The sequence below is a fragment of the Ceratotherium simum genome, chromosome 30 (genome assembly GCF_057802395.1).
Source record: "Ceratotherium simum simum isolate JZ-2026a chromosome 30, ASM5780239v1, whole genome shotgun sequence".
In the NCBI taxonomy this organism is placed as follows: domain Eukaryota; kingdom Metazoa; phylum Chordata; class Mammalia; order Perissodactyla; family Rhinocerotidae; genus Ceratotherium; species Ceratotherium simum.
Window position 1 is genome coordinate 35,756,875 of NC_141929.1, and position 25,775 is coordinate 35,782,649.

General features: G+C 54.4%; 1 protein-coding gene across 1 annotated transcript in view; it reads left to right on the forward strand.

The window, feature by feature from the left end:
* Positions 1-25,523, forward strand: part of ZNF423 (zinc finger protein 423) — a 321,245-nt gene extending 295,722 nt beyond the window's left edge. Inside the window, exon 8 of the mRNA XM_004431589.3 lies at positions 24,832-25,523. Within this exon, the coding sequence (XP_004431646.2) occupies positions 24,832-24,861 (30 nt within the window). The 3' untranslated portion in view covers positions 24,862-25,523. The remainder of the gene's footprint in view (positions 1-24,831) is intronic.
* Positions 25,524-25,775: the final 252 nt, after the last annotated feature.

Below are 25,775 nucleotides of genomic sequence, written 5' to 3' on the forward strand. Positions count from 1 at the left end.
TCTCTGAGGAGGTGGCATTTGAGCTGAGACCTGGATGGTGAGAGGGAAAGAGTGTGTGGGCGAGAGCCGTGAGCGCCATGCCCCTGTGGCCAGTGGGAGCTGGCGTATTGCAGGGACCACAGAAGGCAAAGTGGGGCCGAAGCACAGTGAGTTGGGGGGGCTGGTGTGAAGGGGGCTGGCAGGTGGGGCCCAGGTCATGGCAGGGTTTGTAGGACAGTGAAGGAGTTTGGATTTTACCCCCATTGTGGTGGGAAACCAAGTAGGGCAGAGGAATGATCTGATTTACACCCTGCGTCAAAATTGAAGAAGTTCGGTTTTTGAAAGACACTGTTAAGAGAATGAAAAGTCATAGACTGGGAGAAAATATTTGCAAATCACATGTTTGATAAAGGACTTGTATCCAGAACATATTAAAAAAAAAAAACCTCTCAAAACTCAATAATGAGGGGGAAAAATCAATCAAAAAACGAGCAAAAAATTTCAACACTTTACCAAAGATGTATGGATGCTCAACATCATTAGTCAATAGGGAAGTGCAAATGAAGATCACAACATCATGTCACTACACATCTGTTAGAACGACCAAAACAAAAACAGAAAACTCACAACACCGAGTGCTGGCGAGGGTGTGGAGGGGCAGTTGGAACTTGCATACTTCGTGGAAGGAGTGCAGAATGGTCCGGCCACATGGCTGAATAGTTTGTCATTTTCTTATAAAGTTAAACATACGCTTAACATTTGACCTTGCAATCCTACTGCGAGTGTTTACCCCAGAGAACTGAAAACACACTCACACAACAGTCTCTGCGTGAATGAGGCTGGCAGCTTTATTTATAATGGCCCTGAACTGGACACCCCCTACTGTCCCTTACCTGGTGAGTGGATAGACAGATGTGGTGCATTCGTGCAGTGGACCACTAGTCAGTAATGAGAAGCAACTGCTGATACATGCAACAGCCTGGGTGGATCGCAAATGCCAAGTGAGGGAGGCCGGACTCCAAAAGCCCCATACTGTATGGTTCTATGTACATGACATTCTGGAAAAAGGCAGAAATACTGGAATAGGAAACAGACCAGTAGTTGCCAGGGGCTGGAGTGGGGGGAAGAAATAGGGGAGACTAAGCAAGGTTTGTGTGAATGCACACACAAGCACACACTTGCACACACACCCCTGCACCCTGAGGGCTCAGGCTGTGGGATCCAGCCTGACTTGGAGGAGCTCTCAGGGGCCATTCGACCAGGAGTGGACGTGGATGGATTGCGGTGGACGTGTGGGGGCGGTTGCCCTCAAGCATTTTAGGCTCTGGGGTCGGAGGAGGGGTTCTCAGCTGGCGTCCAGTGGCCCCAAGGCTTCGGGTAGTGGCAGAGACAACCGTGGGTTTTGGTCTCTTGACGCTCATGGCTCAGGCTCACTCTCTGGGGTTTGCTCAGGCAAGACGGGGATTGAATTCCAGGGACACAGGGGTGGCTTTTGGGTGCCGAGAGCAGGCAGTGTCGTTGTTTGTGGCGGCCATGGTCCCAGGAACTGTGTCACTTTATCAAGGCAGTGACACTGCTCTGCCTCTTTCTGGCCTGTCCTATGTTCTTCTGCATCCTGACTTTCTGGGCTCTTCTGTACAAGGAGGACGGTGGCCAGCACGGCCGAGGCTCTGGTCGTTTCTGCTGAGACGGGCACACCTGGGTATTTTACCAGAGGGGAGTTAGCATGGGTACTTGGTTACACAAGCAGCCATAAGCAACACCCAGCTCACCCAGAGATAGTGACTGCAGGTAACAGCCCGCACACAGGCAACAGGTTCTAGATCCCTGGAGGGGGAACCTGGTGGTTGAGCTCAGGTCAGCTGTCCAGCCCTGCTCCAGTGAGCTGTGCCCCAGAGTGGGGCCACACAATACAAACCAGCAGGGGAAGGAGAGCGTGGGCTGGTAGACACCACAAATGTCCACATCTTCTGTTTGTCTGCAAATGGAAGAAATGGAAAGTGGTGAGGTCAGCAGAGGTATGCAAAAAGAGCACTGGTCCGAAACGCTGCAGGGAGCAGGCAGGGAGCACAATCTCTGTGAGAGCAGCTCTGTGTTTTAAGCCTTACTCCATCATCCCACCAGCTGTGGGCCTCAGTTTTCTTCTCTGTAAAATGGGGGTCTTAATAGTTTCCTTCCTCATAGTTGTGTGTGTAAGGCCCTTGGCACAGTGGCTGGCACATAGGAAGAGCTGGGTAGATGCTACCTGTTGTTATTTACCTTTATTATTATTATTGGTTTTTTTGGTGAGAAAGATTCGTCCTGAGCTAACATCCGTTGCCAATCTTCCTCTTTTTTTGCTTGAGGAAGATTACCCCTGAGCTAACATCTGTGCCAATCTTCCTCTATTTTGTATGTGGGACGCTGTCACAGCATGGCTTGATGAGTGGAGTAGGTCCACGCCCAGGATCTGAACCTGGATTGCCGAAGTGGAGCACACAGAACTTTAACTGCTTGGCCGCAGGGCTGGCCCCATTATTAGCATTATTTTTACTATTATTATTATTAGCGTATTATTGGCATTAGCCATTTGAGGGTCAGATGACTTTTTAAGGTCTCTCCATTAGAGGTTTGCTGTGATTTCGTGATTTCTGGCCTGAGTTTGAACAAAGTGAGACTCTGAATCCTTCCCTCTGTGGCGCCCAGCCAGGTCTCAAGGCCGTGGGCACAGGAGAGCCACATGGGGCATGGGGAGGAGCTGGGTGTGCAGGGTAGGGAGCAAGGTGGACAGGGCATGGAGTGGGCCCTGAGGCCACAACATGTTTCTGAGTGCCTGTGGCCCGGGCCTTTGCTCTGGACCCTGTTGTCTTCGGCTGTGCCTGGGCTCCGTGGAGGGTGGTATGCAGATTTGGTTGGGGGTGGGAGATGACTCTGTAAACCCCGGACCCCGAAAATGTCAGGACTGTTGGCCTAGCGTTTCCAGCCTCAGGCCTCAGCAGATGAAGGCCTGGGGCCCTATGGGCCCCTTGCCAGGGGTCAGCTGGCATGAGGAGAGGGGACTCTGCCTACCCAGCCCAGCTGTCTCTGCGTTCCCGTGGACACCTCTGTGCCCACAGGCACTGGGCACGGATGGCACCTCCTTCTGTCCTTCCTAAGAGCCTCGCTGCATCCCCTTCACCATCAGCGAGGAGGTGCATGAAGGGGGTGTGCAGAGCTGGCCTCTGACGTGTGGACCAGCTCCCCCCGAAACTGGACAAGCAATAGTCATAACAGCCGCCACCACTGGGTGGATCCCTGCTGTGGGCCAGGCCCTGTTCTAAGCATTTTGCACGATGGTCTCAACACCACCCCGTGAAGGTGGGTCCTCTCATCCCCGTTTACGGATGTGGACACTGACGCTCCAGAGGTTAAGTGATTTGCCCAGGGTCGCTAGCAAATGGCAGAGCCACATGCAAAGCTGATTGTCTTTGCCACCACGGCAAACAGAAACCCTCCAAAGTTTAAATGAATTGCCATTTAATGTGAGCTAATAGATTTAAACGAGGCCTGCAGTGCTGCGCTATAAAAAGCCTTCGTGTCAGGGGACCCAGAAACTATTTTAGTAGTTGGGCCAAGCAGGTAGCACAAGTAGCAGTAACAGGGGATGCAGAGGAACCTGCTCGCGGGCGGGCCCAGGTGGAGGCGCCCTGGGGCCTGGGCTGCAGGAGCCAGGCCTGGGAGCCGGGTTTGCCAGGCTGGAGCCCGGGGCCAGGAGCCTGCAAACCTTCTTGCAGTGAGCAAGGGGGTGAGTTCAGCTCAGGCCAGGCTTGGGGAGCACCCCCTGCACACCCCCGGTTACGGCAACCTGGACTTGGCCAGGCGCTGTCCCAGGGAGGCTGGAGCCGGAGAAAGGGCTCTTGTGGTGTCTGCGACTTCTGGCATCCCGATACCCTCTATGATGAGGCCCGACTGGGGGCAGCGGTGGGCCTGCCCTGTGCCCAGGAATCTAGACCCCTCGCTGACAAAGCCAGGGGCCGCAGGACGCGCTTTCTGAGCAGGCCGTGGCGGCCAAGCGGCCAGCTCGGCGTTGAGCGGGCGCGTTTAAAGGATTAGCTCACGCTGTTTGCTGGTGTGTGCCTAATCGTGCCGCTTCCAGCTACGTGATTACAATTGATTAAAAGCAGAGCTAGGTATTCTAACAAGCATCCCGTAGCCCTTCCAATGGGGCGAGCGCGGCCCAGCCAGGCTGGATCCTGGGCCCCAGCCAGGGGGAGGTGTCTGAGCCAGGGGCATGGTCTGAGCTCCACTAGGACCCTTCCTTCCCAGGCCTTGAGAACATTTGGTTTGCCCCGTCCCCTCATTCTGTTTCCATTTCACAAATGTTTAGTACTGAGCACCTACCGCGGCACCGTCGCGGGAGCCCAGGATGCAGTGGTGAGCAGGTAGACAAGGTCCCTGTCCTCACGGAGCTGACATTCTATGGGAGATCCCAATAATGAGTCAGTACATATGAAACTAGGTCATTCCAGATCGTGGAATTTTGAAGACAATAAAACACTGTGTGATGATGGAGAGTGGTGTGTGTGTGTGTGTGTGTACGTGCACAGGTGTGTGTCGGGACAAGGGTGAGGGAATGTTGGAGATGAAAAATCAGATCAGGTGGTCAGGGAAGGCTGGCATCTCAACTGAGTCCTGAAGGTTGAAAGGAGCCAGGAGGGGGAAGAGCTGTTCCAGGAGAAGGAACAGCCAGTGCAAAGGCCGGGAGGCAGGACACACTTGCAGTGTCCAGGGGACAGAGGAAAGGGCAGTGGGGCTGGAGGGAGTGAGCATCTCTTGCTTCATTCCCCTGGGCTGTTCTGTCTCGCCTGTTCATTGAGGTGGGTGCTTCCTGGATGCACGGCACCTGCTGATCCTTCTGCTTGAATGCCCTGCCCTTCCCAGGCCTCAGGGCCCAGCTCAAGTCCCTTCTCTGAGAAGCCCTCCCTGATTCTCCCTCCTATGACTTCTCTGGCCCTGGGCTTAACCCCCTGATCCCTTTGCCAATAGAGATGGTAATAACTATGTCTACACCTTACTTCCTACTCTAATGTGACTTTTTGGGGGTGAAGACTTCCTTTGCCATCCATCCATCCATCATCCATCCATACATGATCCATCCATCTATCCGTCATCCATCCATCCATCCATCCATCCATCCATCATCCATCCATCCATCCATCATCCATCCATCCATCCATCATCCATCCATCCATCCATCATCCATCCATACATCATCCATCCATCCATCCATCCATCTATCCATCACCCATCCATCCATCCATCCATCCATCTATCCGTCACCCATCCATCCATCCATCCATCCATCCATCCATCCATCCATCATCCATCCATCCATTCATCATCCATCCATCCATCCATCCATCATCCATGCATCCATCCATCTATCCATCACCCATCCATCCATCCATCCATCCATCCATCATCCATCCATCCATCCATCACCCATCCATCCATCCATCATCCATACATCCATCCATCTATCCGTCATCCATCCATCCATCCATCCATCATCCATCCATACATCATCCATCCATCCATCCATCATCCATACATCCATCCATCATCCATACATCCATCCATCACATGTTTTATCACATTTTTTTAGCTCCTAGACAGTAGGAAAATAAAGCAAAGAGAACACAAACAGGGAAAGGAGAAAAAGAAGGAGGGTTGCAACTGCAGATTCTAAGAGCCCATTTTTAAAATCCTTGGTCCTTACAAGATGGGTAACCGAGGATCCAGCGTCCGTGCCTCTTTGCGCTGCTGCTGTCAGATCCAGCCAGATAATTATAGCTAATGATAATTAAAAATTAAAAGTGCTCTAGGCACATACTTAGCATTTGACTCTTTGGCTGAGCTTCCTGTGAGCAGCAGTGTCTTCCTCCTTCCTGCTTTAAAGACAGCCCAGTCCATGCCACCCGCCACTGCAGGGGAGCAGGGCTGGGCTGGGCTTGGCCTGAAGGAGCGGGAGGGAGGTGCCCGGTGACACCAGCAGCTTGCACTGGAGTCCTCCCAGGTTGTCCCCTCCCCCATTATTTTCTATTGCAGACATTTGCACCTCTCTGGCCTCAGTTTCCTTGTCTGTAAAATGGATAAGACCTACTGTCTCGGGTTGTGAAGATCGAGGGTTCATGTACCTAAAGCACTTAGTGAGCTCTTAGAATATAAGGCTTCCTATGGGTAATTAGGGCACGTTTCAGGGTACAATCCCTTTGTGTTTCCTGCCTTCCCCACTAGGGCAGGAGCCCAGAGCCCAGCACAGCTCGAGTGCTCTAAGTGTAACAACATGGTGGGCAGTGCCATGCCCACACCATGGGACAGTCAGCCTGGCTTCAAATCCCAGCCCCACTGCTGAGCAGCTCTGTGACCTTGAACAAGTCACTGACGCTCTCTGGGCCTCAGTAGATGGTTGGTAGTGACAGTCCTTTCCTTGTGGGTGTTGGGGGGACCGGAGACAGTGGTACCTGAAAAGCCTTGAGCCCCGGGTCTGGCTCAGAGTGAGCATCAGCCACTGTCGTCATCGTCATCATCGTGATGACGGTCTGGGTGTCCCTGGGCTTTCGGTTCCCTCCTTCACTGACTCGTTCATTCAGTCCGTTGTGCATGGGTGTGCTCAGTGTAGCCACAAGTGTGTACTGAGTACCTGCTCGGGGCCAGGTGTGTGCAGGTGCTGGGGACACAGAGCCCTGAGTCCCTCATGTGTTGTGGGGAGAGGGACAGTAAACTGATGAGCACAAACAGAAAGGACACTTACTCTGTGTTTGTGGCATAATCGAGTATAATGTGCTATAATCTAGAAGAGTATTGCAGCAGGTCATCTCAGTCACATCAGATGATCAGCATCAAGGACGTAACTGCCATACACACAGAACCCACAGCTGGGCCCCAGGTGGCATCACAGGAGGCCGGGAGGCCTGGGCTTTGTCCCTTTCTCACTGTGTCCCCGGGCACTGCCCGTCTGTGTCTCTTGGTTTATTTACTCTTGAGTGGTGCTGGTCCTTTCCTGCTCACAATAGTGTATCATCATCTCTTACCACTGCCCCCACTCAGGGCGGCTGAGCCCCTGATGGGCCATGAGTGACGATTTAGGGCTGCGTCTGGAGAAGACTGAGGGGTGGGCACTGACTCTGCTGCTTGTCCTTCCAAGGCCCAGGACACAGGCTTCAGCCACTCACCCCGATATGTTTAAAATGAGGCAGCATTTTCTGAATGCTCACTGGGAGCCTGACTCCGTCTCTTCACAGGCGTAGTCTGGACACCTCACAGTGCCGCCGCGAGTGTGGCATCTGATGATCTCCATGTCACAGAAGGGTAAGCCGAGGTTCCTCATGGTCACACAGCTGCTGGGGTTGCCGGGCTGTGAACACAGGCAGCCTGACACTAGAGTCTGTGTCCTTAGCCCCAAGGCTGAGGCCGTGGCCTTGCAGGTGACTCAAGCCCTTAGGAGCCAAGGGCTGGGGGCTGGGGGCTGGGTGCTGGGGGCAGGGGGCAGGCAGGCCTCACCTCACAGGAGGGCAAGAGGTCCAGAGGTGACTCGGAGGTCGCACGGCTCTCAGGTCATGTGGCTGTCCTGCTCTGGGCAGCCTGGGTGAGCAGCGGCTGCTGTGGTCCCCGCACGGAGGAGCACGGAGGAGCCTCGCCTGCTGTGCTCAGATGCCCTCATGAGCCCCGGGGCTCTGTCTGCCTGAGTGGTGAAGTGTGTGGAGGCCCAGGTGGGGACTCGGGGGGCTCCCCCCACGGCCCAGCTCCAGGCAGAGATGGCACTTGGAATCGGCCTCAGGCTGCCCGTCTGCCCATCGGAGCCTGTCATTCATGCCTTGGGGCAGGGGGCCAACCAACTTTAGAGGGGCACCATGCCATCACGACAGATGGGCACGGGGGAGCTGCCAGGATCCTCGAGCCGGCGGCCATTGTGTGTGCCGCGAGCCCAGCCCCTCGCCGGTGCTGTCCCAGCCAGGACCAAATGCCTTTGGTTTCTTAGAAACAACGATAGTACTAATAACAGTGGGCGCCGGGTTGGTCAGAGGCTCCCAGAGGTTGGCCCTGTACACTGCCCGGCCCCTCATTGACCTAGAAGAGAGGCAGCCCCACGGGAAAGACACGGGAAAGACACGGGCCTTGGGAGCCAGAGGGGTTGAATCTCAGAGTTGCTTCTTGTTGTCACTGTGACCTGGGGCGTTTGACCTCTGCTCTGAGACTCAATGTCCTCACCTGGACAGTGGGCCAACACTGCTGCTCCTGGAGGGTTGTTGTGTTGTTGTGGGTGTGCAACATCATGTTTGTGAAACATGGAGCACAGTCCCAGCCCCAGGAGGGCCTCTCGGAGGGGGTGGCACGGGGGGTAGAACTGATGTGATGTTGCTGTCCCCTTTCATGGATGGGACACTCAATATCCTGTCACACAGCTCGTAAGTGTCGGTGCTGAGCCTAACCCTGGTGGGGAATAACAGTAACAGCGACAACTCCCAGGCACTGTGGGGAGCCCTTTGCATTGATTATCCTGTTTTATCCTTGGGACAGTCCTATGAAGCCAATGCTCTTATTTTGCAGATGTGGAGACTGAGGCACAGCTAGGCGGTGACAAAGGTGGGACCTGAACCCAGGCAGCCTGGCTCCCGAGCCTGAGCAGTGAACCGCTGCCCTCGTGGCACAGTCAGGCTTTTTTCTGTTGTTGAGCCCCCTCACGTTCAAAGGAGGCCTGCTTTGTCTCGACACCGCAGTCTGTCTTCCCAACTTGTCGGGAGCAGGGCGGCTGCCTCCTGCCGGGATGCTGGGGTCTGGTGTGGCTGGGTGCTTGACCCCCCCAGCCGCGAGACGAGACCCGGTGCGCTCGGCGGAAGCTGGATTGCTCTCTTTGGTCGAGCAGGAACAATTACTAATGACATTTAGAAAGAAATTAATGATGAGAAATGCAAGTTGGCATTTCGGGAGCGCCAGTCAGCAGCGCGCGTCAGCACTCACAGGAGAGGAAGACGCGGGAGGGGGGAGATGGCAGAAATTAATTTTGCTGTGTCAATAATGAATGTGGCCCCACTTGCTCTGCTTCTGGAGTTGAGACAGAATCAGACGTGGCCTGGCTGGGCTCGTCCAGGGCTGCAGTGAGGTTCACTGTGTGCTGTGATGTGGGCTATGGCAGGTGACGGGCTCAGTTTGGTGGCCTTTCAGTGGCACCAGGAGGCAGAGGGGGTGGGCAGGGGACAGCAAGAGGGGAGGAGGTCGCTTTAGGACTGGACCATTTAGGCTCCACGCCAAGCACCAGCTCTTCCAGCTGCATGACTGAGCAAGCTGCCTTGCCTTCCTGAGCCTCGGTTTCTTCATCAGTAAAATGGGGATGATTGGGAGATGCAAAGATAACGTATGAAGAGCAGGCAGCCCAGTTTGGGCACATAGTAGGAGTTCAAGATATGGTAGCTGTTACCGTATTTCACTGACATGTTTTGAGATACACAGCTGTTCTTATTATAACATCTCTTAAATTGGAATACCTCGCTTGTGTGTTATAGTTTAATTGGTTGTACATTTTTGTTCGTTTTGATACATCAAATACTGGAGCACTTTATACCCTTTGGGGTCTTAGAATAGATAAAATATGGCCTTGGTAGGAAGTATGGTGGATGGCGAGGAGGAAGCCAGATGCTGAAGTTGTCTGGGCAGGAAGGGAGCATGCCAACCCCTTCCCTCCCTCCAAGGGCTCCAGAATGTTGGAGAAGGACACACACAGGGAAGAGTCACTGTTACAGCAACATTGAACATTTTTACAGAGCAGAGGGTGACAACTCACAGCCCTTGGCCTGAGGGTTTTGGAACCTTTAAATGGCTGTCTGTGTTTCAAAATGGAGATTTGCTATAATTAAGGTGGCTAACATTTCTATAGTGCTTATTAAGTGCCAGACATTGTTTTAGCACCTTCATACATTAAAACATTCAGTCCTCACAATGCCTCTATTATTAAGATAAGGAAACAGGCACAGAGAGGTTAACTAACTCCCCGAGGCCACAGAGCTGGTCAGTGCTGGACCCAGGCCACCAGCCCCAGATTCTGTCCTCTTGACCACCACACTAAATGGCTTGAGTTCTTGATTTTTCTCTAAATTAGACCTGGCAGCCCCTGGACCACAGTCCTGCGTGACAACAATCAGCTGCCCCCTTTAGACACAAGGATGTGCTCTCTGGTTCAACACAACCCCCACCTGGTCTGCCTCACCTGGTTCGATACCCACCTGGGCTCAGTTTGAGGCCCTGTCACAACACGTCACAGTTTGCAAATATTATCTCATTGGCGCCTCAACAACTGGGGAGCACTAGAGTTGCTCTTTACTCGCACCATTTTGCAGACCTGAAAACTGAGGCTGAGAAAGGACGATAAAGAGGAGACCTGCAGGGAGAAGAGGGGCCCGGAGTGGGAGCGAAGGGTGTATCCTGCCCGCTTGGGGTTGGGTGTTTGAGCAGGGGAGGCAAATGGGGCTCCCTGCTCTCCGGCTCAGTGACTGGTCCCCCTGCTGAAACCAGGCCTGGCTGCACAGTCCAACAGCTGCATCCCTGGCCCGTGGCACCATCTTGGTCTCCCCCATCCTTCCTTCTGAAACTGCCACGTTAAAAATGGGGGTTCATCCATGCTTTTGAGTTGACAGTGATGGCAAAGCCTTGTGGTTAGTATTAATTATGATGATATTAGACATCTGTATACCATTTTACGTGTTGTAAAATCTTTTACATATGTTATCTAATTCGAAGCTCATTACAAGGTTATGAGGCAGGTATTATTCAGCCCACTTTTCAGGTGAGTAAATGCGTACTTAGAGAAGTGAAGTGACTGGCCTCGGGTCACATATATAGTAAATGGCTAAGGCAGGATTTGAACTCCAAAGCCCATTGTCTTTCCACCAACCCATCCACTCTCCTACCTACTTATTTATTCATGCACTCTTCTTTCTCTCACTAGTCATCCATCTGCCACACATCCGCTCATCTACACATTCATCTGTCCATCCATCCACCATCCATCCATCCACCATCCACCCATCCCATCCATCCATCCATCCATCCATCCATCCATCCATCCATCCATCCTCCACCATCCGTCGCTCCATCCATCCGTCAATCCATCCACCCATCCCATCCATCCATCCATCCATCCTCCATCCATCCATCCATCCTCCACCATCCATCGCTCCATCCATCCATCCACCATCCACCCATCCCATCCATCCATCCATCCATCCTCCATCCATCCATCCATCCTCCACCATCCGTCGCTCCATCCAGCTACACATCCATTAGTATTGAGTGCTAAGTAAGTGCTAGGAATCACACTGCTTTCATGACACCTTCCTCATATACTCTTAGTTCCATGCTTACCTGCTACGCATCCCTCCCCCACCCTAAAGCTGTGTATGCACCTACACACACACACACGTGCACACATGCCTCTGGTGAGTTGAGCAGGTTAGGACAGACCAGGGATATAGATGATCCTTGGTTTGCCTAATGGAAACCAGCGACTTCTGCTTGGTAGTGGGAGGGGAGGCATAGGGCAGACCCACTGGGCTGTGGTGGGGCAGGTGTGTGGGCAGTGATGATGTGCCCACAGTTTGGTTGGAAGCTGAGTGTAGACAAGAGGGGCAGATGAGGCATTGCAGGCTGGGCCCCAGTGTTCTTCAGCCCCGTCAGTGGGACAGCTCCTGAGGAGTGGGCAGCCTGTGGAGCCCTGCCCTTCTGGGTTGGGGGGATCACCTTTGCCCTTTGCTTTGTACCAGGCTGGACTTCCTCTCTGGATGGGCAAGGGTGTACACCCAAGTGTTTTCCCAAGAACCGTTGAGATCATTAAATATAATCGGTCTCAGCTGCAGTTTGGATCACTGGAGCATGCCCACAGTTCATCACAGCAAATTAGGCCCATCTTCAGAACTTCTGGCCCTGCAGCCTGGGGGGCTGTCAGCGAGGGGGCTGGGCCCTGTGGGCTCTGGAAGCCATTTTGGGGGTGATGGGTCATGTTTTCTGAGGGGAACCACCCTCAGAATATCTGCCAGAAAGCTCTCCATCCACAGGGGAAATTTTCTAGAAATTTTGAGAATGCAGGAAAGTTTTCCTTTTAGCAAAAATTTGAAGGAAAGTAGAAATGGATATGATGGAGGTCTTAAAATATCATTTATAAAACCTAAAAGCACTGAGTTAGTTAAGGGACCTGAACATGTGTGTTCTGTATAATTAGTGACCGTGTGACCTAGATTTTCCAGGACAGCCCTGATTTCAAGTATTCTGCCCCAACTATTGACTATTTGTCCTGGTTTTTGGCTTGTGGAATATGATGACCATATGTGGAGCTGAGTTTTCTCATCAAATTTTCATGAATACGTTTTTTAAAGTTGTAAAGTCCTGGAAGGATTACAGAAAAATTAAAGGGAAAAATTCCTTCCCACTTTTTTTCCCCAACATGGCAAAACATTAATGTCCATGGGTGTGCCTCATACTCTCCTTCCCGCCTCCCCGACTGCAGTAGCAGAGGAACCAGGGCAGTTCTGTCCAGCAGGGTTTGAAGGCGTCAAGGCCCCAGTCCTCGCGACGTGACCGCAGGGGAGGCCTTTCCACAGGCAGCCTAGGACCCCTGTCTTCAGGGGAAGGAGCCCCCGGTTCTGCAGGTCTCCTGAGGTCCTCTGTTCTTCCTTGGCCTGGCCCTGCTCTGTGCCACTGACAGTACCGTAGGCTCGGGCACTGCAGAGGAAGCCCGATATGGCACGGAGGTGGAGAAGGTCTTGCAACCACTGCCAGCTAGTGCTCTGCGGTGACGTGCTCCCCGGAGGCTGCAGCTCCCTCCCGTCCAGCCCAGGCCTCCACAGGCTGCGTCTCGTGGCTACAGTCTGTGCAACTGCCAACTTCCAACCCTGGAACCAGAGAAGTGAGGGCAGCAGCTCAGGAACAGCCCAGCATTCCTGCTGTTGGTGTGGAACATGACCTCTCTCCCTCCCACCCAACCACTTCCCCGCAGGCTCCCCCCCAGTTTTTTAAAAAGCGGTGGTAAAAGTCACATAACATGAGGTTCACCATCTTAACCATTTTCAAGTGAACAGTTGAGTGGCACAAAGTGCATTCACATTGTTGTGCAGCCGTCACCGCCATCCACAGAGCTCTTTTCATCTTGCAGAACTGAAACCCTGGCTCCACTAAACACTGACTCCCCTCCCCCTCGCCCCGCCCCTGGCCACCGCCGTCCGCTTTCTGTCTCTGTGAATTTGACTACTCCAGGACCTCACAGAAGTGGACTCACGCGGTATTTGTCCTTCTGTGCTGGCTCGTTGCACTTAGCATAATGTCTTCAAAGGACCCCTCCACTTTTAAGAAAAAAGCACAACATGCCCTGGGCTGGGCGGGGCAGGCGACCTGGAGGAGAGGGGCAGCTCTGGTTCTTCTTCTCTCCCTGACCTTGTCAGTGGAGGCTTTGCTTCGCTCCTGTAGCTTGCTGTCCTTCCAGAAATAGTCATTGAGTTTTTAGCAAGTGCAGGCTCCAAGCCGACACGAGAGCAACAGTGGAGAACTGAGAGACGAGGTCTCTGCTGCAGCTCGTGGCCTAGGGAGGGGCAGTTTCTCACGGCAGGGAGACAGCCAGGTCATGGCAGGATGAGGAAAGTTCTGGAAGGACACCTGTGCAGGTGCAGAGCTGCACCGTGACAGGCGGCCACTTATCGAGTGAGCAGGAAGACCTTTCCGAGGGGGCGGGAATCAGATGGGGAAGAGCCTGGGAAAACCGCAGGAGCATTCTGGGCGTCGGGAATGGCAGCCGTGAGGGTCGAGCTAAGAACGAGCTGGGCCCGTTTGGGGTTCTGGAAGAAGGTGGGTGAGGCTTCAGGGCCAGCAGGCACCAGATCTTGTGGGGCCGGCAGGGCTGTGGTCAGGGGTCTGGGTTTCTTCTGGGTGTGTTGGAACCCACTGCGGGATGAAGCAGAGATCTCCCATCGCCCGGAAGAGGGCGCCTGGCGGAAACCCAGCTCATCGGCAGGTGAGGGCTCTCGAAGGGGTCCCAGCAGGGGTGTGAGTGTGCACAGGTTAGTTGTACAGTGTGGGGAGACAAAACGCCAAAAACAACAATCAACTCCTGAACTACTTTGCAGTAGGTTGTCAGTGTGATGTCTGTGTGTGTGTGTAATTGTAGGGTATCGTGAGAGAGTGTGTGTGTGATTGTGGGGTATCTGTGAGTGTGTGTGTAATTGTGGGGTATCCATGTGCGTGTGTGTGTAATTGTGGAGTATCTGTGAGTGTGTGTGTAATTGTGGGGTATCCGTGTGTGTGTGTGTAATTGTGGAGTTTCTGTGAGTGTGTGTAATTGTGGGGTATCTGTGAATATGTGTGTAATTGTGGGATATCTATGAGTGTATGTGTGTAATTGTGGGGTATCTGTAAGTGTGTGTGTAATTGTGGGATATCCGTGAATGTGTGTGTAATTGTGGGATATCTATGAGTGTATGTGTGTAATTGTGGAGTATCCGTGAGTGTGTGTGTAATGGTGGGGTATCCATGAGTGTGTGTGGGATTGTGGGGTATCTGTGAGTGTACGTGTGTAATTGTGGAGTATTTGTGTGTGTATAATTGTGGAGTATCCGTGTTTGTGTGCATTGTGTGTGTAATTGTAGGGTATCCATGAGTGTGTATGCATGTGCTTGTAGGGTATCCTCGAATGTGTGTGTGTGTGTGTGTAACTGTGGAGTGTCTGTGTGTGTGTGTGTCTGTGTGTGTGTTTGGGGGTGGACGGAGGTAGGAGATGAGAGGAGCCCTACCACACCACGCTGTGTTCGTTATCACCCCAAGGGGCAGTCCCCCCAGTGCCTGGCTCTCCTCCCCAGGAGATGGGGTGGGGGTCGGGGAGGACTCTCAAGTTCTCTGGAAGAGAGGAGGGAGTGAGGAGATAATCATCAAGACTTGATGGGATCGATGTGGCACACTCGTGCTGTCTCTCCGAGTCGTTGAGGGAGGGGCTGCCTGGCACCCCCGCCCGGAGACAGCCATTTTGGCGCCCCTGTGTGACTCTGGGGAAGGTGGGCTTCCCTGGTTTGCTAGCACCTGGGAAACCCTCAGGCCGCATGAGGGACATGCCCACGAGGCAGCGGTACCCAGGAGATGCGGGACGGTTCTGGCCTCAACAGAGCTTCATCTTCTACCCTCCGTGGTCTTCAGAAGGCAAGCATGCAAGGTCCACATCCCATTCCCAAGGGTGAGGACCCTAAATAATGGGCCACGTGCCGTCTAACATCATTGCTCCCCCCGTCCACCCCTGCCCTAGGCATCAGCCCGGTCAGTGCTGGGAGATGCTTGGGGCATTTTGAAGTCCTCACAGAGTACCAGAGGCCTCGAGCTGGCAGCCCATGGGCCAGATTTGACCTGCAGACGTATGTTTTTTGTGTGAGGAAGACTAGCCTTGATTGGCTAACCTCCGTTGCCAATCCTCCTCTTTTTGCTGAGGAAGACTGGCCCTGGGCTAACATCCGTGCCCATCTTCCTCCACTTTATATGGGATGCCGCCACAGCACGGCTTGATGAGTGGTGCGTAGGTCCACACCTGGGATCTGAACCTGTGAACCCCGGGCCGCCGAAGCAGAGCACACGAACTTGACCACTACGCCATCAGGCCGACACCTGCAGACATGTTTTCATTGGCCTGCATAGTGCTTTAAACATCAAGACATTTTATAAAAAAAAAATCTAGATTTCCAGTTTTCCTTACACACTTACCCTGGAGCTGACGAAGACTAGCCCCTTTCCAACAAGGCTTGGGTCTTTGGGATGACACCGTCTCCACCGTGCCTTATTGCTTTACGCCTGGCCTGGGCCGCACTCACTTGCAGGGTGGACCCGACAGCACCCTGGCCCCTAAGCTGGAGGCCTCCATCCAGGCGGCTGCACAAGGTCCGGGGGCCCTGCCCACCACGGCCGGGTCTCCCAGAGTCAGCCGCTCTTTTTCAGTGCCTCTTCCTTTACTGTGGGCTTGGCGCGCCCACTGATAGGATGCTTCAGCCTTTCCCAAGTGTTCTGTGTGCGTGGTCTTCATTGACCCACACTAAGAACGGCAGGTTGTTTTGAGGTGGGAAGAGAGACTCCTCTCTTGGTCCTGGGGATCCATCTGCCCAGCGCCATTTTTCGTGGAGTTTCGGAACTTCTAGTTGGCCTCTCCTCAGGCTCAGCGGTGGGGTGCTCGGATTCCCGCCCTGCTGCATCAGGTTGGAATCCTACCTTTTCGGGTCTAACTCCGGCTCTTTGAGGGCAGGGGACCGTGTCTTAATTCATATTTGAGATGAACTGTTCCCCAGGGTCCTGGTTCCAAGCGGGCGCTTGGCAATGTGGGTACAATGGACTCCCCAGTGATCCAGGAGGTGGACAGGCCAGTACAGTGTCCCCACCCAGGAGGGGACCAAGGTCCATAGAAGGGAACTCAGGGGCACCTGGCATATCATTGCTGGAACCCTCAATTCTCAGGTCTTAGTCTCGAGCCTGCTAGGTACCCCGTCCCCGAGGGGTCCAGCCACCAGGGACCCCCACCTCTGTTTGGAGAAACAGCGACAGCAGCCAAATTAACTCAGGACTTGAGGCCAGGCGTGGCCTCTGTTGCTGAGGAGGGGCGAGTCTATAGGCAGCCCTGGGGAGATATCATCCTTCTCTGCTCGTGATGACAGCCATCAACTCCCGCTCTCCCCTGCACATCGCTACCTAAAGTCAGTCGTCGCTTCCTGCGATTCTCTGCTCACATCACAAACAGACCAGCTGGGCCCATTTGCACTCTGAAGTGCAGTCCCCAAGTCCCCATCCCCCTGGGCAGGTATTATTAGCTCCCTTGTTTTGTTGGGTGACTCTGTTTCCCGGCTGGGTTCCTAATAGAAGGCTTCGGTTCCCTCCTAATAATCTGTTCTCTGGGGCTTTCATTTCCAAAGCACAGCAGTGCAGAGCCTGCCCCTTTGGGAGTTTATTGGGCTTTTTTTTTTTTCACAACATTTTCTCCCACATTGTCCCTGGAAGGAAGATGTTTTCCCGCTCATGGAACTGGTTGTTGGCCCAGCCACCTGCTTTGGTCTTTTGTGTTCTGGGGGCTGCTGGGCATTGGCGGGAGGAGGTCTGGAGAGGGTGCTCCCCTCCCCACCTGGGCTCCTGGGAGCAGCGAGGAGAACAGACACCCCGAGGTCAGTGCCACTGGGGAGATCTCCAACAAAAGCAGCCTGGGCCGTGCGGCTCCTCACTGCCCCCGGGTGACTTTTAGGGCCCCGAATCTGCTCCTGCTCTTGGTTCTGCAAGCGCCAGCCCCGCTGCTCCCGGGAGGTGGGCCTCTCCCTCCCGCTCTGCGTTCCGGATGGTTGAAGCTCTCGCAGGAGAGACAGACTTCCTGGTTAATCGGGCTGAGCGGGCGACGCTCACTTCCTGCTGCTCTGGAGTGACAGACGACAGCCTGTCTCACCGTCTGGGAGGCAGGGCCGGGAAAGCCGCGCACAGCCCCGCACTCCGAGGAGCTGCCTTTGCCTCGAAGGAGAGTCCAGGGCTTTATCCCAGGCCAGCGGGTCACAGCTTCACCCAGGACCCTCATGTCAAGCGGGGTGTCACCTCCCCACGCCACGACTTTCCCTGTTGTCTGTATAATCGGGGTGAATGCTGGCTTGCTGGGTGGGGGCCGCGGGGGTGAGCGGGGCGCGCACACGTCATAGCTCGGGCCCCCGGGGAGCGGCTGCGTCACCGGGCAGGCATTTCGAGGGGAAGATTGCCATCACTCACTCCTAATTTTAATGACGTGCATTAGCTAAATTGTGTTCTGAGTCTTCATTCAGCGCTGTTTATGGCGTGCTCTTGAGTGCGCTTACTGTTTGTCAGAAGTGCAAACTAGTGAACATACGAGCCTTTAAGACAGGCCATCTGTTCATCTTAGACCCTTGGACGATTGTCAAACGCTTCTAAAAATAAGTGCTCACTAGCAGAGAGGGGCTGCCCAGGTGATACGCAGCAGACAGGGAAGCAGGGCTGCCTCTGCGTCTGTGCCCTCCCCAAAGGGAAAGATAGATTGGGTATGTTCTGGGGGAGATTTGAGGGGGAACCCAGTAAGGAACATAGGGAGATGGAGAGTGTGAAGGCCCTGCTGATACACCTTTTTGGCTGGAGCTGTGAGCTTCTCCCTGTTCCTTGCCTCTCCTGTAACTCCACAGCTCAAATACCTTCGATGGCTCCCCATGGCCCAGATTTAAGGGCAAGCTGCCTCGTCTCGCATCAAGGAGCCTCATCAATAAGGCCCCCACCTGCCTTTCCAGGCTTGTCTCCATGGCACATTCCCTGTGCTTCTGCCAAGCTGAATTATTCATTGTTCCCCCAACATATGCTGCACTTTTCACATTTCACAGGCAGAACAGTGCTGTGGGTAAGAGTGGGTCTGCACTCCGACTGCGTGGGTGCAGACCGGCCCCGCCATTACCAGCTGCAGGACCTCAACTCTCTGGGCCTCAGTGTTCTCATCTGTAAAATAGGGATAATGGCAGTGTTTGACTCCCAGGGGTGTCGTGAGGCTTAAATGAGTGACTATAAGGGAAGGCTTAAGCGTGGTGCCTGCACACAGTGAGCACATGATAAATGTCAGCTATGATCATTCTCGGTGTTATTGGCACCTCCACACCATTGTCAGGGTGGTTCTTTCTCCTTAGAAAGCTGTCTCTGTGCACACACATGCACACACCCCAGTGCAAATCCTAACCCAAGCTGTCCTCACAGGGCAGCTGGAAGGCCAGCTTGTTCCTAAAGCATCTCCCAGTCAGAAGTCCTCTCTCCACAGTCTTTTCTTGTGAAATCTCGCCCTCTCCCTCAGCCATGAGCTTGTAAAAGGCCAGGGCGTGCTGTACTCTCTTCTGCCTGCCGCACAGGGCCAGGCTCCGTGTTTGTTGATGAACAAATAGCAGAACCCACTCAGTTGCACGTGGCTGTGGTGTTAGCCCGAAGGATCTACCTTTTCCCTGGAAACGGAATCTCCCGTGGTGGAGGCAGCTTCCTGGGCCTGGTCCTGCTCCTGGAGACAGCTCTTTGTAAAGCCAGCCTCCTGAGAGCCGTTGAGGCTGGAGCCCGCCAGGGAGTGGCCTAGTGGTGGGCAGTGGGAGATAGAGGATCGACCACAGCCTCTTTCCCAACTTAGAACTAGAGGGAGGTGACGTGGGGTCAGGCTGAAGCCCGGTGGGTTCTGCAGGTGGGCCGGGTGAGCAGGGTGGGTGGAATGTTCTAGGTGTGGGGGGCTAAGCGTTCTTGCACCCTTAGTCTGCCACAGGGTGGCAGATGTGAGGGCCACACCATCGACCAGTCCTTTTCTTGGGCCCCTTGAGAGTGAGGGTCTGTGAGTCCAGTCCCTCCCCACCCCCATGGATCTATGAACTTCTCAGGGAGGGGCTGGAGCCTCCGCCTCTGTGTGCCCAGTGCCCAGCGGGGACCTAACATACCAAGACTCAGTGAGTGGCTGTGGAAGGAATGAATGACTGAGCAAGTGAATGAATGGACGAGTGCACACCTCCCTCCCCCACGGAGTCCCCCATCTCACCAGATATCCCACGCTGTTCCCTGGGGGGAGGGGAAAGCAGTGAATTTTGGGTACTCGGGTTGTGGCCTGGGGCCGTGTGGGGAGGCGGAAATGCCGTGATCAGACACCTGCTGTTCTCCAGAGACAGAGCCATCCAAGTGTCCGCCATCTCAGGAGCCCTCCCGAGTCCTTGCCAGCCCTTAGAGGAGGAGCTGGGAGAGGCCCAGTTGACCAGTCCCTCAAACCTCCATGAGGCCCCCACTGCAAGCCCCCCAAAAACGTTTCGTGCCAAGGAGGTACAGCAAGGAAAAAACACTCCCTCTGTCACAGAGCTCCCTGTCTGGTCAGGAAGACTATCTGGACACCATTTATGGAGATCTAGGGGGCACTTACTCTTGGCCAGGCCTGGGAGAAGTACGTGCATGTTATCTCCTGAGTCTTCAGGGCCTCTTGGGAAGAGGGCTCTGTTATTACCCTGCCCCCGACAAACACACAACCCCCAGAGGTCAGAGAACGTGCTCAGGGCCATATGGCTGTTAAGTGGCAGAGCCAGGATTCAAACCCAGGACCCAGACCATCTCAGCCCACTAAGGCTCACTGCCTGCCTTGTTAGCACCAGTGGGGCACTTGCTAAGGATCAGGCGAGGGGCTAGGACTTTACAGGCATGTTGTCATCAGGGTAGCGGAGCACAGGAGGGGCAGCTGACATGACACCGAGAGTGGCCTGCGATGCAGAGAAGTCCTCACAGCCTGTGCCTGCTCATCTCGGGAGCGCAGAGAAGTCTCCTGTTGCCTCATGGACGGCATTTCCCAGGCCCCCAGGCAGCCAGCTTATTCAAGTACCTCTGGTCCCCCCTACTTGACACTGTGGTGGGTGGGTCTCAAAGGGAGACCATGCAGGGTCCCAGGCCAAGGGACAGAAAACAGCCAAGACCTCGAGAAGAAGGCCCTGGTGCAGACTGGGGAGGGGCGCACCAGTGTGCGTGTGTGTGCTGGTGAATCCAGACTAGAACCCCCCCGAGCCTCTGACAGCCTGTTCAAGTGTGTCGCTGCTCTGAAGGATGGTCCAGCATGAGGTTCCGTGCTACTGGCACGCATGCTCTGTGCCCAACAGATACGCTGGCTTGAGCTCCAGATCAGGGTCATTTTGCTGCTGAATGCCCAGCAACAAGCATGGTGTCACACAGCAGGGATTCTGTAAAGGTTTGTTGAATGAATGAATGAACAACCATGTAAATGAATGCAAGGGTGTCACAAAGGGATTCTCGGCCTGAGCGCTCTGCTGACGACTTGTATAGAGAGAGGGCTCGGCAGCCCTGACGCTGACGGCGTGCCACTCCCTCGCCCGTCACTAACTTGTGTCCTGGGGCCGATGGCCCAGTGCGCCAGGCAGAGGCGCCCGAAACAGGCCCTACCAGAAACCTCCATCCACGAGAGCTGCACGCGCTCTGTGGAGTGGATGGATCTCATGGCAGACCAGCGCCCCCCGCCCCCTCCTGCTCTTCGTTTTATTTTTCTCACCTGCTCCTCGGCCCACACCTGCGTCTCCCTGGCAGGCAGAGAGGCCCGTGTGGATGCCAGGCCTCCCCTCCAGGCACCTTCCCGTCCTTCCCAGCTCCGGTCCCCAGACCACCCCCGGCCTTTATGATGCTGGGAAGTGTTCATCTGCGGGGTCGGCAGCATCTTTAAAAAACGATTTTCTTCCTTCTCCAAAAGGGCTAAATATAGCACAGGCATAAATAGAGAAATAGACATTAAGCCAAAATGCCCTTGTGAGAAGCATGCGGGTGGAAGGAGCTGTTTAAGAAGGCTTGATGAAGCTCCCGTCGCCAAAACCAGGGCTCCCAGCCCGGGGAAGAGGCCGGCGCTCTTTAGGGTTATGGAGCTGTGCTGATTGGCAGTGGCTCCGCCGGGAGCCGCTCGGCGCACAGGTGTGTAGGGTGATTGGTGAGTCCTGGTGACGGGTCCCCGCCACCCTCTGCGCCCTTCCAGAGCCTGTGCCCTCAGCCCGTGGAGGAGCTGCTGCCCTCCTCGGCAGAGCACCTGGGCTCCTCAGCATGCCCACTGCACACACACACTGGGTGGCATTGCCCGTTCTCCCGTGCTGAGCTGCCATCTGCACCATGAATCCCACACACGTGTTTGGGTCTGTGGGTCTCGGCCCGTGAAGGGGGTGGGCCCAGCTGGAGTCTCCCCCACCCTCCACGGTGCCCGGGCCAGAGCGGAGCATCCCGCAGGTCCATAATAACACAGTGCTGAATGAATTCTGGTGCCTGGCCCCTCGAGGCCTCAAGTTTTGACATTTCCATCTGCTGCGACATCCTGGGCTTTTGTTCCTGAAGAACTTCAGGGAAGGAAGTTGTACCTTTCTGTCTCAGAACCCTCTTTGAGGAAGTTCTTTCTTGAGTCTAACCAAAGAATTACCTGCTACTGCTCCTTAAGAGAGAAGGCTTACTGTTTTCACCTGAGAAGCAACATTTATTCTAGAATTTTCCTAACCAGTGGTCCTAGGTGTAGGTTTCCCCCTCTGGGATTTTTAGGCCAGCAGCCCCTGGATGAGCCAGTGTGGACCACGTGTGTCACCCTGGCCCTATTCTTGGCGTCCTGGTAAGAGGCTGCTTCATTATCCAAAGATCCCTGAACACCCCCTTTCCCCACGTTGGTGGTGGGTGGTCTTTGAGGATTCTGTGGGAATCAGATATCGTCTCCGGTCTTCAGCTGCTTATGGGACGAGGTCCACATTCAGGGGCGTTCAGGGCCTCCATTGTCCATAGTCTAAGCTGCCCCCAGTCCTCCCTGTGACCTCTGCTGGGAGGTGTACCTGCCTTTGCAGGCTTATTCCAGCCTCCATACCTTTGTCTGTGCTGTGCCTTCCACTAGGAATGCCCTCTCCCCTTTCCACATATCTACATCCTACCCATACACTTATTCACTTATTTATCCTTCCAGTGATTCGTTCAGAAATATTTACTCTGTGTCTACTTGGTGCCAGGCCCTAGGAACCATAATTTGAGAACAAGAAAAGACCTATCCATGTTTCTCTTCCTAACGTCCCTTCTTTTCCTCCTCCCCAACCCCTACAAATAAAGACGGACCTGACCACCCTCAGAAAGCACTTGGCCACACAGCATTGTTCATTGACCAGCTGTTGGCAGGGGGGAGGGTGAGACTTCCAAGTTGCTCCTGGGCAGCTGTGCCTGCCACAACACCACGGGTCCTTGTGTGCCCAGCCCTGGGCCAGGGCCTGTGGGGCTGAGCAAGGAAGGGGTGCCCCCGTCTGTGGCTCTGCAGAGGAGGTCGGTCCAGCACTCGGGAGGCACAGAGATGTGTGGAGGTGGGCCAGAAGTGCCAGAGGGGCTGGAGGGATGGGAAGCCACCGTGTGCCCAGAGGACATGGAGAGTGGCTTGGTTGGGAGGGAGGAGAGAGGAGGTGGGAACTAAATCAGCAAAGGCTTGGAAGCCAGGAGGACGGTGTGATGTCGGTTGGGTACGGCCCCCCGCAGGACTGGCTGTCCCTGCGCAAGAGCAGGGAGGTGCCTCGGCTGGAGGGTGGGTGTTCCCATGGAAACCACCGCATCCCCTCTGTGGCCTCAGAAGACCTGCCTGTGCCTCTGGTTCCGTGACACCCCCACCTAGGTACCAGAGTTCCTGCCTGGGGTGGAGTGTGGATGATCCACAGACTGGGGTGCCCATGGGGTGCAGGGCGCTGGGAAGCCTGCCTTCTGGCGCAAGCCCCCAGCTCCCTTGGATTCTAGCTGCCTGGTTCAACCCCTCCTGCTTTGTAGCTGGGTGACCTTGGGCCAGTGCTGAGCCTCTGAGCCTCATCTTCCTCATTTTACCATGTCCTACCTTGTAAGGCTGTTGTGAGGAGGCAAAGAAGTGCACCTGTAACAGCACGTGGCACCTGTGCTTGTTGACACCAGCCGTGTGGCCTGCCCCAGGGCTGGGGAGTACAGCAGTGGCTGGCGGCTGTGCTGTGGGTGTCAGCAGGCACCTGCCGTGCGAGGACAGGGCCCTGCCTCTCCCTGGCCCTGAGCTTGCCTGAGGGGTGGGTGACGTCACCACGGAGGCCGCAGCAGTGCCTACAGTGGGAAGCGGCTGCCACAGGTGCCTGGGGCCGGGAGCCGGGGTGGCCCCAGGCCACCTGCGGGAGCCTCGGGCATCCGACGTTCTCCGGTCGCCCTCGCGGTCCAGAGCTGGAGCCCAGGAGAGAGACGCAGCGCCACGTCTGACCCCTGGTGGTCATCGGTAGCACTGCAGCCCGGTGGCTCCAAACCCCAGAGGAGTGGCTGGGCAGCTGGACCGCCCAGGTCTGGGGAGGCAGGAGCATCCCTGAGAAGCTGCCCCCTGTGACGAGGTCCTGTGCCGCCCACACACACGGCTGTGCTGCCCCGGGTGGATTTTGCTTCTTTTCTGCAGGTGCCATGAGGTTGAGCACCACCTGAGGTTTGATGAGAAGGGTCTGGATTTGGAACACAGACCACTGGAAAAAAACAAAAACACTGCTGCAGGCTCTTGGAGGCCCAATGCCACCCCCAGCCCCAGGCCACTGGCTCCTATGAAAACACATCTACACTGCTGGCCACTCAAGCTGGCAGGAGGGAGGAAATGCCACAGGCTGTGGGGAGAGGGAAGCGTGTGGCCAGAGGGTCCCACCTGGGCCCTGGATTCTGCACACCGGTCTCCTCGCAGGAGCACCGTCATGTGACTGAAGGGGCAGGCTCCCTCCTCACCCAGCCCTCTCTGCTGGGTGACCCGTCCCATTCCTCAGCCCCAGGCACCGCCGCCTACCGCCTCGGCACGTCTGTGCCCCTCGGGTGTTTTTTGGCCGGAGAGCTGCGTGGCACATCTGCTCTCTCCTCCACAAGGCTCAGAGCAGCATGGGGAAGGACTGAGAGGGAGATCTGGGGAAGCCTGCAGGCGATCAGATATAATTTCCTCCTAATCATCAGAGCAAAAGGGAGATGGAGAGGTGAACAGGGATGGTTTTAATTCCTGCTACCTCCCCGGCGTTTCCCCTCTCCCTCCATAAAGCCAGTCTCCATGGTAAGACCTGAATGGTCAAAAAAAAAAAAAAAAAAAAACAGAAACAATTTATAGGGAGCCCAGGTTGGCAGCAACAGGAACTGATCCCCAAGCCCCAAATCAACGTGGTGTCTTGGCAGCTGCGTCCCCGGAGCACTTTTTCCTTGTTGCATTTTGTTTTGTAATAATCGAGACGCTTTTCTGCGGCTCTCGGCGTAAACGCGCCGAGTGGGAGGGGACGGGCATGCTCTCCATTTTTCTGCCCTCATGCGTGTCTCCTTTCTTCGCCTTTGCAGAACCACACTATGAGCCAGCACGCACAGTGAGGGACCGCTCGACAGGACACCTCTCCGCAGAAGGCTTGCCGGAGACGCCGTGGGGAGGGCCATTTGAACATTACATCCAATCAAAGTGTCATTTGCAACCCAGATGTAAAACTCTAATGATTTGGCCATGAGGCGCTGCTATTATAAGCAGCTGGAAATGAATATTAATGGCAGAGATTAAAAGTATTCCATGCTCAGTATTTTTTATTGTCCTGCTACAGCTAGTGTGCTTTTAGAGTTTCCGCCGAAGACATTTCTAGAGTTAGAGAAACCTGCTTTTTGAGGCTATTGTCCTTTGTTCCTTCATGTATTATATTGATAGTTTTTAAAAAAGGATTAGTGTGATTTTTTTTTTCCTTTGCTTCTTTTTTTTTTTCTTTCTTGTTTTTCTTTCCCCCCCTTCGGTTAACTACTTTTTAATTGCAATTCTAGGTAATTGTGCATTGTGATGTGATTGCTTGGCTATTGTCTGAATATTTCCTTTTAATTTTTTAATTAAAGACTAATGCTTTGATTGGATTTGCCAGTTCACCGGACAGTGATTAAAACTATGTAATGAATATAATCGGTTTCAGTGCAACTGGATGGTCTGCTTTTAAATGTGACTTAATCTGACCGCAGTAACTAGTACAGTTCAATAAAGGGAATCCATGCGATTAGCATCGGCTGCCTGATTCTCTCCTCCCCCGCCTGGGGCTGTGTGGGGGCCTGTTGTCACCCATGGGGTGTGTCCCACTGTGAGTTCCTGTGGACCTGCACACAATAGACCAGCTTCGCTTTGGAAAGAAGCAGCATGGTAACCTAACACGCGCAGTCTGGGTGAGCTGGCAGTGGTCAGAGAAGTCAGAGCAGAAAAGACCCTTAAAGATGAAATTCTCTCATCTCATTTGTGAATGGGGAAACTGAGGCCCAAG